Source organism: Haematobia irritans, chromosome 1, assembly GCF_050003625.1.
Source record: "Haematobia irritans isolate KBUSLIRL chromosome 1, ASM5000362v1, whole genome shotgun sequence".
Taxonomy (NCBI): domain Eukaryota; kingdom Metazoa; phylum Arthropoda; class Insecta; order Diptera; family Muscidae; genus Haematobia; species Haematobia irritans.
The window spans coordinates 137,854,142-137,871,768 of NC_134397.1; the positions used below are offsets into that span (position 1 = coordinate 137,854,142).

The 17,627-nt window shown below is 36.1% G+C and overlaps 1 protein-coding gene across 1 annotated transcript; it reads left to right on the plus strand.

Moving 5' to 3' along the window:
- Positions 1–1,111: 1,111 nt before the first annotated feature.
- Moca-cyp (nuclear cyclophilin protein Moca-cyp) lies at positions 1,112–16,912 on the plus strand. Its single transcript, XM_075291747.1, has 8 exons — positions 1,112–1,588; positions 5,885–5,972; positions 6,719–6,748; positions 6,829–6,968; positions 7,040–7,181; positions 14,483–14,591; positions 14,649–14,828; positions 14,890–16,912. The coding sequence occupies exons 1-8, from the start codon at positions 1,276–1,278 to the stop codon at positions 16,681–16,683; spliced, it is 2,796 nt and encodes a 931-aa protein (XP_075147862.1). The 5' UTR covers positions 1,112–1,275; the 3' UTR covers positions 16,684–16,912.
- The last annotated feature ends 715 nt before the right edge of the window (positions 16,913–17,627 follow it).

Genomic DNA, 17,627 nt, shown 5'->3' on the forward strand with positions numbered 1-17,627 from the left:
GTGCCTATTTAGATCAATTTCGAAGGACGCCAATAAGAACCCCTGCAAACTATCAGAAAAAGTGCATTTTAAGGTAATTGTAGAAGAATCATTGTGGTCAAGTAAAACACGATTGTGTATACGACGAGTTTTTGATGTCGTATATGATTGTAAAGTGTGTCGGATCGATACGACTTGTCGGCGATGACTAAATAATCGGTAAATGTGTTATCGATCCCATAAACATGAAGCAGCAGATTATGCCTTCGGACTTAAGGCCGGTATGCACCTCTAGCGAAATTTTCGGTGGCAAAAACTTATTTAAGTCTACAACAAAAAAAAAACAGGGCTTTGTACATAAATTTTAAACCAGCTTATCGCTTTTAAAAATTGTTAATACCCTGCCAACATTTTTTGAATTTGGGGGCGCTTCTGAGAATCCCCACTACGTCGAAAACAATCATATACGACATCAAAAACTCGTCGGAAAAGCGCCGTCACTATTGAGAAGTTGTACCACGCCAAGTTACTACGAAAACGTTTCTCATCAGTGCAATTATTAGGTGCCTATTTAGATCAATTTCGAAGGACGCCAGTAAGAACCCCTGTCATGTGCGCCCACTTGTGTGATGGGTAACACTATGTAGGCCAGCGCCATCTATTGGCTACATTAGGAAGTAGGCAGAGCGAGAGATGGTGGGTATCAATAAACATTTTCTATGAGAGGATGTCTGACAGATGTTTTGGTTAAATGATGTTTTGGAAGTTGGGGAAAAAATGGCTGGGAAAGCTTGGGATCATGGCGAATGTAGCGTCAATAATGGAGCGTCAATAATGGAACGTCAATAATGGAGCGTCAATAATGGAGGTTCTGATGATTGAAGAAATACACGTAAATAAGTGTTCGCCTACCGCCTATCGCTATGGTTATATTTACACACTTAGTCGTCAATCCGCCGCCGCCGGAGGCTTGACGACTGATATGTTGAACGGCCCAAGAGAGGATTCCGTGCCCAATGTGAACGTAGTGTTAACCATTGCATGCATGACCTTTCCTCATTGTTTTATCATGGAAGTATTATCGATTAGTTTTGCAAAATATCGATAAAACGCCACCGATTGTAGTTCTAGTCGTAGTCGTTTTACCATACACTAGTCAAAGCTGAAAAAATGAAATCTGTCGTTGCTCGTAGTTAAAAAATAGACTTTTATAACAAGATTTTTATTTTAATTCAATTCGAACAGTCAGAAAAAGTTAACATATAGAAATCGGTAACCACTAGACCTTTAAACGCCATGACGGTGACCAATGGAGATGGCAAAGACGGAAGTGTTGTTAGGCCTCGTTGCTTTTTCGACATTGCTTTGGGAGACCTGAATATAGGACGCATAGTTTTTGAGTTATTTAGCGATGTTGCACCTAAAACCGCGGAGAACTTTAGAGCTTTGTGTACCGGCGAAAGAGGAACGGGTATAGTAACGGAAAAACCATTACATTATAAAAATGTTATATTCCATCGAGTGGTAAAAGATTTTATGATTCAATCGGGCGATTTTTCTGCTGGCAATGGAACAGGAGGAGAATCGATTTACGGTGGAACATTTGAGGGTAAGTTTGCATTTAATATTATTAACAGAATAATTTATTAACAGAATTAATTTATATAGAATATAGCAAGTAAGCTCAGTAAAATTCGGGAAAAATAGACATTCTTATAAAGAGCTAAAATATCAAAAAGTGATTTATATTATTTTTAAATAAAGCGGGATGTGGATCAAGTCCTTGGTGTGTATGGACCTGTCCCAGTTCTGGTCAATACGCATGGAAAGGGCCGTCCACTTTAACATGGGTTCTGTCATTAATGGGGTAAAAGTACTCTTCAGGGAACGACTTGGACAGGACAACCTATTAAGACAGGTCCCCAAGAACAAAGGTTCTGTCATTAATGGTGTAAAAGTACTCTTCAGGGAACGACTTGGACAGGACAACCTATTAAGACAGGTCCCCAAGAACAAGTCAGGGAGAAAATCTAAGGAAGCTGTTTCAATTTGAGCATCCGAATGACTTTTTTATGTAGATGGTTGATGCGTTCGATTTCCAGACTAATGTGTGTCCAGAAGTATCTACAATGTCTGTGCGATAGCCGCCTATCGGTTCTTCTTCTTCTTATATCCACTCTGATTGTTCTTATGTGCGTCCAGTTCACCCACAGTTCTAGAACTTTAAATTGTTAAGGAGATGTTAGGTTTACTTATACTAACTAACTCTTAAGACCTCCATTTCCCTCTTGTTCGTACTTCAAGGCATGATACTATTGGCGATATAATGAAGGCCTTCCACAGCTTGTTCGAAACCCTGCATTGAACTCATATTATTTTTACCATTTTTACGAAGCCCAATACTTGTATCAATCTGCTTTCATACCTGCACAGGGCGGAAAGATGGTGTCTTCTATTAATGTCATTATTTTCTCATATACCTTGGGATACAAATCTACTTAATCTTACCGTCGTTAATTAAAAGTTTTAGATTAATTTGCCTCATACAGCTCAATATCAATTCGAAATCGTATGTCAGATTTTCTAGCGAATGTATATCCAAGATTATTATTTTCAACGTCTATTCACTAGCCGTCCAGTGGCCTTACCATTATTTATTAAAACCCAGAAGGGAGTGATTGAATACTGCAGCCTCGGCAGAGCTTTCTATTATTGGAAAAAGTTAATCCATTTGTTCTATTGAGGCATTCTATTCCTCTCAGTTTGTTTTTATATTCTCTCAGCTTGTATTCATATGCCTCCAAGGCATCCGGACTTCTAAATAACTTTACTCTCTTAAGGAGAGTTTTACTCACCTTTATTAATTTTATAGGCCACAATTTTCATCCTTGGTTTTACACCTAGGCATGATACTTTTTGGTGAGATAAATTCGGCTCCACAACTTGTTCGACATACTGTACTGAACTCTTTCCATTACCGTCACTAAATAAAATTCCAAATTTTGTCCAATCCTTTTGGCGGAAAGATAGTCTCTTTCATTAAAATATATATGCACAGTGACACCTCCCAAACATGGACACTCCGAAAAGCGGACACATCTCAAATTTGCTATATTATCACATTAAAATTAAACTCTCATAAATGAACACCTCCCAAATGTGGTGAAAATGTAAGCGACCGTAGGTCAGTGTTGCCAGTATTGGGGAATTTTTCCAAATCGGGGATATTTTTTCGTGGATGGGGACAACATTTTTGAGTTGGAGATTTGGTGGGGAATTTTCACATATTTGGGGATTTCGTTGTGGAATTTTCGAAATCAAGTTTTGAGTTATGGTTTATTTGAAATTATTTACTTCTACATGCTCAAAGGGGGCATACAGAGAATGTTCAAAACAGTAAAAATAATTGTATTCCAAGATCGACTTTACAATTTGCTTTGTTTCCTAAGAAATTTTGTACTATTGTGAAATTTTTTCGTAAGGTCGAAGTGTGGGCCCCTCATCTGTGTACATCACTGATTTGTAAAAAATATACCATACATATTGAATAGAGTTCATATCGGAGCAACAACGCCTTTTGATCGATCACCCAATTTTATTTCTTGACTATTCAGAACAAAGTTTTGATTCATAACTACACATGTTGACCCAACTCCCATTTTTATTTCTTGAGCAATTAGAAGACGATTTGCATAAGATACAAATTCGATGACTCTTTATACCAACAATTAATTCTGATGAGGGATTGTATCGGTTAATATTTTGAGCACGCGTCTCCTGGTTTTGGAATCTTAATCTTATTGTAACTCGCAACTGGTATAACAAAAATTCTATATTTTTTAAATTTTTAAATTATGACGGATTTTTTGCAGTAGAGCCTATTCCTATACATTTTTCAAACAAACTTGCTTAAAATTGTATTTAGGGATTTTTGTGGAGAATTTAAATTTAAATTGGGGATTTTTGGGGATGAAAGCGTCCTATATTGTGGACAAGAGCCCGAAAAATACTGGCAACACTGCCGTAGGTGTCTACTTTTGAGAGGCTTCGCTGTGTATTTAGGGACCTTAAGTTACTATCATATAACGGAGTTTATCTCCGTTGGATTAGACCAATCTCGATGCAACCTTTCAAAAGGATTTATAGGCATTACATGCATTCTTCCAGTGTTGGATACTTATATGGAGGAATCGTACATATCATGGAAGCAAAAAGCAAACTACCGTGGGATTCTGTCAATTTTTGTTGATTTCCCAAACTTCGACGACGAGCATACTCCATAGTTATCTGCTATTTTCTTAGTACTCAGCTCTTATTATAAATCATAGCTCTTATTGAAATCAATCAGCTTCTTGAGCACCTGAGAAAATACACAGGAAATGGCTTGTTCAATAAATTAGCAGAATCTGTCAACAGGCATCTTCTTACGGACTACACACAAAAAATATTTGTCTTCAATAACGAAATTATTTGATTCAATTAATGTTTAATCGAAATGTCTGCAATCACAGAAATGATAGTATCAATTAAAAAATTAATTGATCCAAATAAAAAATTATTTAATACCATTAATTTTTGTGATTGATTTTTTTTTCAATAAAAAAATTTGTTGAATAAATTAAATTTTTAATTGAATATATTTTAAAACTCAATTATTTTTTTTTTACTTATTTATTTACTTATATAGTTATTACACACTTTTTTTTAAAAAATTTCTGGATTAAATTACATTAAAGTCTCAGTTTTACATATGGCTTTAATTGGAAGAATTTTCGTGAAATTTTTTACTGTGTAGATTAGGTTAGGTTAGTATGGTGGCAGCCCGATATGTCAGGCTCACTTAGACTATTCAGTCCATTGTGATACAATGAGTGCTGTCCGATTCTATATTAAGCTCAATGACAAAAGGCCTCCTGCTTATAGCCAAGTCCGAACGGTGAAACGACTTCGAGAAGCTTTGAAACATTCAGAAATTTCACCAGCATTACTGAGAGGGGATAATCTACCGCTAAAAAATAGTTTTGGTGTTCGGTCGAAACTGGGGTTGAACCCACGAATATGCTAACCATTGCACCAAGGTGGCTCCCTCCTACGGACTAACTCTTGTCCGAATGGTAACTTCAGCCCATCATATGTCCTAGTTGTTATTGTATCAGTTTGGAGAAGATCAATTGATAAACTTTATGTTCATTTTGAATTCGCTTAGTACTCAATGCACCGATATTATTTCAGCTTCCCTTTGTATGGAAAGAGTCTTGGGGTACCATTTTTCGCCCAATGCCATTTATACGTTGTTTGTCTGTTCTCTGTAATGCGGTTGACATTTTTAAACGTTTCAAAGATTTCCTAAGTATCTTAGCATAGTAGCGAGAAGTACTAGTTAGTAAAGTGCACTATTTGCCCAATATAAGCCTATCCGAGGTTACAGAAACAAATTTGGTCGGATTCAATAATGAAATTGATTCAAGATCCAATTAATATCTTAATAGAAATTGCTTCAATATCGAAATCACAGAAATAATTAGAAATAAAAAATTAATTAATTTCTTCGGAACTTGTTTTTGATTTTGGTTGGATTTTTCCTTGGCTTTGAGTAAAAATTTAACCAATGAATAGTATGTATATATATAAACTAGTTTTTTCCGATCAATTGTATTATTAAATGGAAATAATTTTTTTAATTTTTATTTTTTTTTAATGTCAATTGAGATAAATAAAATTTTAATTAAAACTTGAAAAATTTCAATAATTTTCTTTACTGACTTTATTTTGATTAAAGAGTTAATTGTGTCAATTAGTTTTTTAATTGATTACATTTTCAACTTCAATCGGCTTTATGATCGGGAATATTTTGCTCTCATACACATTTCTAACTTTTATTACATTATGTTTTCTTTTTTTGCAGATGAAAGTTTTGAATTAAAACATGATCGTCCTTTTCTCTTGTCTATGGCCAATCGTGGTAAAAATACCAACGGCTCACAATTTTTCATGTAAGTACAATATTTTATTAAACTGCACCATCCAATGTCAAATCAAATCCGATCCAATAATATCCAGTTTATTTACAGCAAAATTTTGTTCTTTCATTAATTTGTCTTTGTTGTTTATTTGTTCAAAATGTTTATGGAATTAAAGCAATTAATATGCAAAATCTTATGATTATACTGTAATATTTATTGATTTATATATTGTTTAGCAAAATGACATCATGAGCTTTAGCAGGGCATCAAAAAGCCCCACATCATTTCTTGTAAGAGTTCATGGCTGGAAAGCGCACCCACTCATATCCTGATTATAGAGGTTGTAATCATCTTTTACTACTGGATTATCCTAAGCGTGCTCTAGTGGAATCATATTTGAGGGGGAAAAAATATCACAAACCAGAGACTTTGACAGGATACTTCTCATTAAGACGACTAAGATCGGCTCGGATTAAATGGCAGCCGTACTTCTATTATCGTTCTAAATGTACTGCTCTGGGACAACAAGATGAAGAATTCATTTAATGCAGCTTTCCTTGTGGACTCTAGTTATTGCTAAAATGTAGAAATTATTTTGCATTCATATCAACCAAAATAAAACCAAAAAAATAACAAAAATTTAGAAATATACTTCTTCAACCATTTCAATCAATCAACAAACACCAAACCAATACCAAAAAAATCCTACTACTGTTCTGTTGTAAAAATGACAAAGTGTAAAGAAACTTTTTCTCTTCTTCTGTTTTTCATTATAGTACTACACAACCTGCTCCACATTTGGACAAGTGAGTATTATCATTTGTGTGAGACACTTGTAATTTTATATGCTGAAGATTTCTTGTTTTGTTTTTTTTTGTCCTTGCAGTATTCATGTTGTTTTCGGTCAAGTTATATCTGGACAAGATTTAGTACGTCAACTAGAAGATTTGCCGGTAGATCGTAATTCACGTCCATTACAAGATGCAGTTGTAGCAAATTGTGGAGAATTAATAAAACAGGTTAAAGGTTCGTCATAGCATTATTTTGTGAAAAAAATATTATTAAAGTGACCTTTTTGTAATGTTTTTTTTTTACAGTAAAAAAAGACAAGAAAAAGAAGAAACGTGTCGCCTCATCCGATGAAGATCAATCGAACAGTGAATCTGAAGAGGAAAAACAAAGCAAACGCCGAGAAAAGAAGAAAAAGAAGAAACGTTCCAAATCCGAAGAAAAGGAAAAGTAAGTTTCGTTTTGATGTTATATTTCTTTGGATTTTTTTTTTCATTTTGGGTAACATATTTATCTGTCCATAACGCCGTAAAAAATCAGTAATGGTAGATTAACAAATAAGCTATTAAATCATTACATATACAGTGAAACTATCCAATCTTAGACACTCTGAAAAAGTGACATCTCTCAAAGTGGACTACATTTGCTATATTTCACATTAAAATTAAGCTCCCATAAGTGGACACCTCCCAAATGTGGACAAAACTTATGCGACATTGGGGACACCCAAGAGACTTCACTGTACTAACAGGTTGGCTGATAAGTCCCCGGTCTGACACATAGATGGCGTCGCCGGTATTAAATGCATATTATTTTTATATATGTAGTACCAACCTTCAAATGATTTGTGTCAAAATTTGACGTCTGTAAGTCAATTAGTTTGTGAGACAGAGCGTCTTTTGTGAAGCAACTTTTGTTATTGTGAAAAAATGGAAAAAAAGGAATTTCGTGTTTTGATAAAATACTGTTTTCTGAAGGGAAAAAATACGGTGGAAGCAAAAACTTGGCTTGATAATGAGTTTCCGGACTCTGCCCCAGGGAAATCAACAATAATTGATTGGTATGCAAAATTCAAGCGTGGTGAAATGAGCACGGAGGACGGTGAACGCAGTGGACGCCCGAAAGAGGTGGTTTCCGGCGAAAACATCAAAAAAATCCACAAAATGATTTTGAATGACCGTAAAATGAAGTTGATCGAGATAGCAGAGGCCTTAAAGATATCAAAGGAACGTGTTGGTCATATCATTCATCAATGTTTGGATATGCGGAAGCTCTGTTCAAAATGGGTGCGGCGCGAGCTCACATTTGACCAAAAACAACAACGTGTTGATGATTCTGAGCGGTGTTTGCAGCTGTTAACTCATTAGTTAGGTTGACTAACATTAGCGCAAACTCATTAGTTAGGTTGACTACCATTAGCGCAAACTCATTAGTTAGGTTGACTAACATTAGCGCAAATGAATTCTGTGATTTTCAAAGTAAACTTTATGTTACGAAAGTTGTACAATTTGGATCTATTTTTGCCTCCTGAAATGACGAGGCTTCTTGTACATGCGCTTATTATGCCAACATTTCTGTATGGTTTGGAAGTTTCTTCAGGCACCTACGGCTACTTAGTAAGAAAACTCCAGTTACTATTTCATCGTGTGCTGCGTTATGTGTACTCTGTCAAATGGTATGATCATATTACTTATTATGTGTTGGACTTCCTTGGTTGTACGTTTAATGATTTCATGAATATTAGAAATTTGTATATGTTTAATAAGATTATCAGGGCTCAGGAGCCTTTATTTGTAGTTGAATTGTTTAAATTTGGTAGGTCTACTAGAAATTCCCATATTGCCATTCCAAAGTTATGTTCTGTGTTAGAAAAATCGTTTCTTGTAAGAGCTGCTCGGGTGTTTAATATTTTGCCCGCCTCTTTAAAGACGTTTAATTTGGTGCCAAAAACATATAAGCAAAAACTTTATGACTATGCCATAGGTTAGGTTAGGTTAGGTTGAAGTGGCAGCCCGATTAAGATTCAGGCTCACTTAGACTATTCAGTCCATTGTGATACCACATTAACTAAAAGTACCTATTACATATGGGCACTTCTAGTTTTAACCGCTGAACCTTCTCGATTATTTCCTTCTGTTGAACCAACCAGATTGTTCCAAAAACCTTAGCAGACTGCTTAAGTTAACGTTTTCAAGGTCCGCCAGTAATCTGAAGCTATATGCCCCTAAAATTTGCTTACGCCTTACACAAAATGCAGGACACTCACACAAGAGGTGTTTTTTTGATTCCTTTTCCTCCGCATCATGACAGCTCATACAATAGTCATTATACTTCGCACCAATAGTTTTTGCAAAATCGCCTATCAGGCAGCGACCCGTTATAGCAGATATCAGGAGTGGTATCTGGCGTCTCGAGAACACTAAATATCTAGTGTGCGGTTTAAGTTTAAATGGGGCCATATTTGCTTGGTGTCATTACAACCCTTGCAATTCTCCCATCGAACATTTGCCATCTTGACAGCCTTCTCACGCAGTAAGAGCTTGCAGGTAGCCAGAGGCATACCAACTGAATCTAGTTCCCCTGGAATATGTAAGGTAGTTCCTAGCCTTGCTAGCTCATCTGCTTCGCAGTTCCCCGGTATGTTCCTATGGCCAGGCACCCATATTAGGTGAATATTGTGCTGCTCAGCCATCTCATTGAGAGATTTGCGGCAGTCAATGGCCGTTTTCGAGTTGAGGAACACAGAGTCCAAGGATTTTATTGCAGGTTGACTGTCTGAGTATATATTAATGCCAATATTGCTTGGAGCATTACTTCTCAGCCAATTAACCACTTCTCTTATTGCTAATAGTTCAGCCTGAAAAACACTACAGTGGCCAGGTAATCTTTTCGCTATTCGAAGTTCCAGATCTTTAGAATATACTCCGAAACCCACTTGGCCATCCAATTTGGAGCCATCCGCGTAGAAATCTATATATCTTTTATTCCCCGGGGTCCTTGTACACCACGCCTCACTGTTGGGAATTAGAGTCTCAAACTTTTTGTCGAAAAGTGGTCTCGCCAAAGTGTAATCCACTACGTTAGGCATATCTGGCATTATTTTGAGGACCAAACTGTGACCGTAACTTTTTTCCGACCACAGCGATAGCTCGCGCAACCGCACAGCCGTTGTTGCAGCTGACTGTTTGGCCAAAATGTCTAAAGGTAATAGATGCAGTATGACATTAAGGGAATTTGTTCCTGTCTTGCTGAATTTATTTATTTATTTATTTTTATTTATTTATTTATTTAGCCATTTAAAGCTATTAGATAATACCAAATTATAATTTAGTTCGGATTTTATAAATTAAAAGTTTTGTTTAACATATTCAATGACTTTACGCTTAAATTCTTTAAAATTTCTTTCAACTTTTAGTTGTAATGGTAATTGATTAAAAATTTTAAGGCCATTATAAAATACTACATTTTGACAAAAGTTAGATTTATGTAATTGCAGTCTAAAATCATGTAAATTACGTAAATTGTAAGGTTGTACATCAGAAACATAGGTCAAATTATTTTGAACATATTTTGGTAACATTCCATTCTTGGCTTTAAATATGAAAATTAATACTTTCATTGACAGCATCTGATTAACAGACATCCACTGTAAGTTTTCCAGCATGATCGAAACGTGTTCCAATCTACTACACCTTAAAATGCATCTCATGGCCCGGTTTTGTTGTTTCTGTAGTCTCTCTCTCATTGCATTGCTACCTAAGAATAGTACCGTTGAACAGTATTCAAAATGAGGCTTTATTATTGTATTGTAAATACGAATTGCAGTTTTCTTTGAAATATTTTTTCTTATTCTTCCTAAGAAAGCAACCTTTTTTGCTATTTTCGTACATACATAGTCGAAATGCTGATCAAATTTCAGATATTTATCGACGATAATTCCTAGATATTTTATATTATCTACTTTCTCTATAATAGCATTTTCAATAATAATATCTTCCGTTGCTTGTCCATTTATAATCATCGCCTTAGTCTTATTTGTATTCAGTTTCATTTTATTCATTTTTAGGTATTTCGCCACATTTGCTAATTCTTCATTTAGTTTAGTGATTATAATGTTTGAATTTTCTCCTGTTATATATATCAGTGCATCGTCCGCAAACATACATATCTTTGCCTCATTCAATGTTTTTTGCAAATCATTTATATATATTAGAAAAAGCAATGTACCCAATACAGCCCCTTGCGGCACACCCGTAGAAACCATGGATGGCTTTGATGTAAAATTGCCACATTTAGTTTTTTGTTTTCTATTTTCTAGATAACTTCGAAACCAGTTTAGCTCCTTTCCTTCTACGCCGTATTTGTTAAGCTTTTTTAATAATATTTCCTTGTCTACTGTTTCAAAGGCTCGTTTCAAATCTAGAAAAACCGCCACTACACAACTTTTCTTTCCGACTTCCGTTTTCCACTGAGCAATCACCATATTTAATAGGGATTCACAGCTATGTTTTTCTCTAAATCCTGCTTGCGTTTCATTTAACAAATTGTTACTTTCAAAATATTTATTCAATTGCTGATGTACAATTTTCTCAATGATTTTACTTATTGTTGGTAGTGTGTTCACGGGTCGAATTTCTTGTGGATCTTTGGAATTTTTGACTTTTTGAATTGGCACAATGATCGATTCCTTCAAACATTCTGGAAATATTCCTTCTTGCAATGATTACTCTATGTAAATGATTTCCAATAATATCATAATTATCTAATATAATTTTTACTGATAGAAAATTATGATCTTTTTTATTATTCATTGTTTTCAATACATTCTTCAATGACATAATGTCAGGTATATCAAATTTAAATTTTGTAGATGGGATCGTCTGAATCAAATTTTGGTATGCTACATCTGGCACGCTCGATACTATTTGATTTATACTATTTATGAAAAACGTATTGAGGACATCTGCGATTTCTTGTTCATGATTGAAATATTTTCCATCGAAGTAAATTTCCTTAATTGTTGATATCTCTTTTTTAAGTATCAGTTCTTTTATTGCTCTCCACATGCTTTTTTGATCAGAACAATGTGCTATTTTATTGTTAATATAATCACTTTTTGCTTTTTGAATATTAGCCTTATATAAATTTCTGTATCGTCTATACTCTTGCCAATGTAAGACGTTATTTAACCATATAGCTCTTTGATACAAATTTATTTTTGTGTTTTTCATTGCTTGTATATTGCAATTAAACCATGGAGCTGTTTTTCTTCTACTTAACATCTTTTTTCTTATCATTGGTTTAGTAGCCTCTATTAAATTTTCGAGGAGTAAGGTGCTTAATTCTTGGCAATTTTGATCCGGAGAAATGTTATTTATGTCTGTATACAAGAGATTATTACGAAACAAATGTTGATCATACTTTAAGAATGCTATCATTTTTGAGTTTGATTCATCAATTGCACTATCTAATGGAATCTTGCTGAATGCACCTGAGATACACAAGCACGACATACGCTGAACTTTGTCTAAACTTGTTGGCTGGTGAAGTGCCGGCCACCAGACTACAATACCATATAGCATTATAGGTCTAACCACTGCCGTGTATAGCCAATGCACAATTTTTGGTTTTAGTCCCCACTTTTTCCCTATTGCCTTTTTGCACGAGTATAAAGCTACCGTTGCTTTCCTCGCCCTTTCTACAATATTAAGCTTAAAGTTCAGCTTCCTGTCCAAAATAACGCCAAGGTATTTTGCGCACTCACCAAAGGGAATTTCAATACCCCCTAAGGAAATAGGCCTAACCGTGGGAGTTTTGCGATCTTTGCAGTCATGACTAGTTCTGTCTTTGCAGGATTTACCCCAAGACCATTATCTTTCACCCATTTCTCAGTCATCCGGAGGGCTCTCTGTATAATATCTCTAACTGTTGATGGGAATTTTCCCCCGACTACTAGCGCCCCATCATCTGCGTATACCACCACTTGTATCCTTTCTTTTTCTAGGGAAACCAGAAGGTCGTTTATAGCAACATTCCAAAGAAGAGATGATAGAACTCCTCCTTGAGGAGTGCCTCTGTTCACATACCTTTGTATGTTTGCTTGTCCTAGTGTGGCTGAAATGCGTCTCTTCCTTAGAAGTTCGTCTAACAGCCTAAGTATACCTGGATCAACATTCAGAGTTGTCAGTTCATTCAATATCGAGCTTGGATGAACGTTATTGAACGCCCCTACGATGTCTAGAAACGCCACGATTGTGTATTCTTTGACAGATAGTGAGCTTTCAATAAAGCTGACTAGTTCATGTAATGCGGTCTCAGTAGACCTGCCCTTCGAGTATGCATGATGTTGTTTCGAGAGCAAACTTGAATCGACGCTAGTTCTAAGATAAATATCTATCATCCTCTCCAGAGTCTTAAGTAGGAATGATGATAAGCTGATTGGTCGGAAATCCATCGCATTCGAGTGAGAGGCTTTTCCCGCTTTAGGCATGAAAACGAATATATGCTAAGTTGATACATCCTATATATATCGCCGACAACCAGGGGATAATTCTGTCAGCCACCGCTTGTAACTCCGCCGGAGTAATTCCATCATTATGCCATACTAAATGGCATTTCAATTAAACTTCTTGAGAATGCATAATTGTAATTGTACCTAAATTCATTTTTATATAAGAATTTTTATAAATCGTATATTGTGTCTAAGTGTCATTTTTGGTAATTTTTTATTGCAGTTAGTTTTATGTTGTTCTTATTCCCATTTTTTGTTATTTATTAAAAAAAAAAAATTAGATCTATATTTTTTAATTGTTATTTTTATATTTTTTCATTGCTATTTTAAGTGTTTCTAGTAGTAAAGCTATTGTATTGTAACTGTAACTGTCTTAGGGTCTGACCGACTATGTTACATTCATGCAGAAATAAAAATAAATAAATAAATAAATGACAAAATTAACATACCACCATCCTTTGGTGGTGGGTATAAAAAAACTCCCTAGACCGGCAACTTGGACAAGAACAGATTTCGCAAAATTATTTTTTAGGTTAGGTTGATAAGAGGATCCAGTTTTCCCTGTCCAATGTCGGGCAAACACATAAGCCAGTATTCGGCTTGTTGTACGCTCTAACTTCTTTGCCTTCATTGGCCTCCGGCAATCGGTGAAAATGTTTGCATTTTGTTGTCTCGTATTTTTTCCGAGCCAATTAACACATTATCCTTTGATAGTTCGTCCATTCTCTCAATATCCTAATCAGCCATAGATGGATTAATTATTTGAGTATTTCTAGTATTTCTTTTTTACGCTAGTGAATAATGGATAAACGAGGTCTTATCAAAAAGTAGCGTTCATTTTAAATTAAAAAAAAATGTATTGGGAAAGCAAATAAAAAAATGCGAAATTTTTGATAATTTATTCCGAAAAATTGTAATACACTGATAATCGAAGTATTGTCCATCGTTTGCCATTACTTTTTCCCATCATTTTGGCAACATAGGACAATGAAATAACTCGTCTTTTAACTCAATCTGTGAATCGACAACATTTTTTGGTTTCCTCATAATCTCATATGGCGGTTGATTTTTCTGATTTTTAAAAAAGACTCTTTTTCTTTATTTTATTACCTGAATATTGAAAATCATCAGAATATATCCTACTTACCTGTAATTACAATCTGGCGATCTTTTAAACCCATAAGTTTAGCTGGATTATACTCATAATTATTCATAAAACATGTCTATATTTTAATTGCAGACCCGATTCTGAAAAAGAAACAGAAGAAGGAGAAGCATCCGATTTAGATGATGGTGAAATACATCCTTTGGTTACAATTACAAAAATTGATCCTTCGGAAATTCCAGAGGTACGTAATGTAGTAGGAAATCCAATTACTCAGCAATTCATGAAATTCCAATCTCAGGTTTCCAATAAATTTCTATTACGTGACGATGGTTCCAAAAGAAATCAAGAAAGAGAAGAACATGGCAGTAACAACCGTGACAAATCATCCAAGAGTGATGGGCGAAATGCCTTCGGTTGGTCCAAGAAAAGTGTACCTACTTCCCGTAGTGGACGCATTATTAAAGGGAGAGGTGTTTTTGTAAGTATTTGTTAGAGAGCTTGTGAAAGACTATAAGACATTTTGTTAATATTTTCTTTAGCGTTTTCGAACTCCATCACGATCTCGTTCGCGCAGTACTACACCTCCACACTGGAAGAGAGCTCAAAATCGTACAATCAAAATGTCTGATCTGGAAAAACTTGAAGAAGAAAAGAAGTTACGTGAAGAGGAAATTAAACGTCGCGAAATAGAGCGCAGAAAGAGGCACGAAGAAGCAGCAAAAAATCCCAAAAAATCTTTCTTTGAATTGTCTCATGCAAGCTCTTATGGTGGGAAGGGTGTTGTCGATGAATCTCCAGATCGGAAGGATGACAATCGTAAACGTCGCGATAATAGAAATGAAGATAAGGAAAAAATTAAAGATCGTCAACATGAAAGAGAACAGCGGGATAGGGAGAGAGATAGAGATAAAGTTAGAGAAAAAGATAAAGATAGGGATAAGGAGCGGGAAAAACAAAGAGATAAGGAAAGGGAGAAGGAAAAAGCGAAAGAAAGAGATAATGAAAGGGACAAGGATCGAGATAGAAACAAAGATAGTGAAAGAACTCGGACAGTTTCTAAGTCTAACAAAGAGGAAGAGGCCCCTCAACGTGTTAAAGGACGTAAGAAGTCAGTTGATTTGAATGCCTTAGACTATGAACACCAAGTCGACAGTGAAGCTGAGGACACTGGAGCTGATTCGGCCGAAACCTCAGCCAAGAGGCCGAAATCAACATTGGTGTCGACTTTAAAAGATCCATATAAGGCACCACATAGTGAACGTAAGCGAGAACGTTCCGAGGAAAAGGAAAAATCTAGAAGGGAAAGAGAGAAAGAGAAGGAGAAAGAAAAAGAGAGGGAAAAGGAAAGGGAAAAAGAAAGGGAAAGGGAGAAAGAAAAGGAAAGGGAGAAAGAGAGGGAAAGGGACAGAGAAAGGGAGAAAGAAAAGGAAAAAGAGCGCGAAAGGGAAAGAGAACGAGAAAAAGAAAAAGAGAAACAAAGAGAACGTGAAAAAGAAAAGGAGAAGGAAAAGGCAAAGGAAAGAGAGAAAGAAACTCGACATAGACATAGTTCTCGTTCACGCTCCAAATCTCGATCGAAATCCCGTTCTCGATCAAGGTCCAGGTCGAATTCAAGACGACGCCGCTCGCCCATACGTAATGATCGACGTCCCATGCGTAGACAAGGTTTCAATTCGCCTCAACGACGTACCAACTTTAGGCCGTTTAGAAATAATCCTTTCAACGATAGAAGAAGGCGTTCACGTTCCGGCGACCGCTTTCGCAATCGTTTTCGACGCCGCGAACGATCACTTAGCCGTTCCAGATCTAGGTCAAGAACTCGTACGCCCAGCCGCAATCGCCGCAATAATCGTTCGTTGTCAAGATCACCTAGACGTTCTAAATCGAAGGAGCGACGCCAAAGACGATCTGAGGATCGTCATTCACCAAAGAGATCCCATGAGTCTGCAACTTCAACAAATGCTTTAACCGCCAATACGGAAAGCGCTGCACGTGAAAAACAACAAAAACGAGCCGAAGCTTTACTTATGTTTAAAGAGCATATGCGTAAAGAAATCGCTAAAGAAGAAGAAAAACGTGCTGAAAAGCAACGCATGGAAGACTTAGAAAAAGAGAAGACAGCACGGGAGCTTGAGCAGTTGGAACGTTTGAAAGAGGAAACATTGAAAAAGCTTCAAGAACATGAAAAGCTAAAGGATCTTGGTGTTTTGACTGGAGCTGGTGCCGACGCCAGTTCTTCTAACGAAAACAATGATGAAAAGTCTCGCGAAAAGAAAAAGAAGCGTAAAAAATCGAAGAAACATTCTCGCTCATCAGTCTCAGATGCAGAGTGAATTGTCATACTTAGTACAATACCAACATATTTTGTTTGTTTGTTGTCTTTTTGAGTGCATCCATGTATTTCTCTGTGAGTGAGTATATCGGTTGATTGAGAAATTCCCATGGGATTATTTACAGCATTGTATTCTTTGAATATTTCATTTATTACACAGAACTTATTATTGAATATCAAACAATTTCACAAAGCAAAACAAATTGAATAAAAATTATAAATAAATACTATGTATTTGCGTTTCATTCGTGCCATTGGTTAGGTTAGGTTATGGAGGATGACACGAATCCGAACTAGCGGATTTGTGTCCACTTAGACCGTAGTTGGCCCATTGCGGTTCCTCAAACTTCTTTCCATCTTCCTCCTCGTGTCTGTCTGCTCCGGCCGGAATGGGTCCATTCTATAATAATGTGTCCTTCGGATGCGCCTAGGTCCTCCACCCCGATGCCTTGATGAAGGCGAGAATACTCCTCAGGCTGCATTCTCGCAAGTCGATCATAGTCTGAAAGAAATAAGAGCCCAGTATCTTGTTTCTTTTGAAAGATAGTGCTGGCCAATGGCACAGAAGTGAAATGAATCTTCCGTAGCCTCGGGTCCAGAGACCGCCAACACATATCATCATTCGCTAGACCGATCCTTACCATGTGTTTTCCCAGAGTGTTGTGTCCTGTTATCGCCCTCACATCCTCTCTTTGCAATGACCATTTGGATATATGTACCCCAGCAACACAGCGTAGCCAAAAAAGCAATATGGAAGTGGTGCAAAATCTAATAAGCAATGGCTTTTATATTGGTGGAATTCATCTTAAGTGGTGCTATTTTACTTTCGGGTTTTATCTCTAAATAAAGACATTTCGAGTAATATTCTCTTTGCCAGTCGAGAAATGGATCGGTGTATTTTTCATAGCAGCTATATCGAAACAAGGACCAACATAGCCCATCTTC

Excerpts from the sequence above, each read along its gene's own strand:
- Moca-cyp (XM_075291747.1), top strand. The coding sequence starts at position 1,276 with ATGACGGTGACCAATGGAGATGGCAAAGACGGAAGTGTTGTTAGGCCT. Across the intron at positions 7,182-14,482 it reads AAATCCGAAGAAAAGGAAAA|ACCCGATTCTGAAAAAGAAA; the intron begins GTAAGTTTCGTT and ends TTTTAATTGCAG. Across the intron at positions 14,592-14,648 it reads ATCCTTCGGAAATTCCAGAG|GTTTCCAATAAATTTCTATT; the intron begins GTACGTAATGTA and ends TTCCAATCTCAG.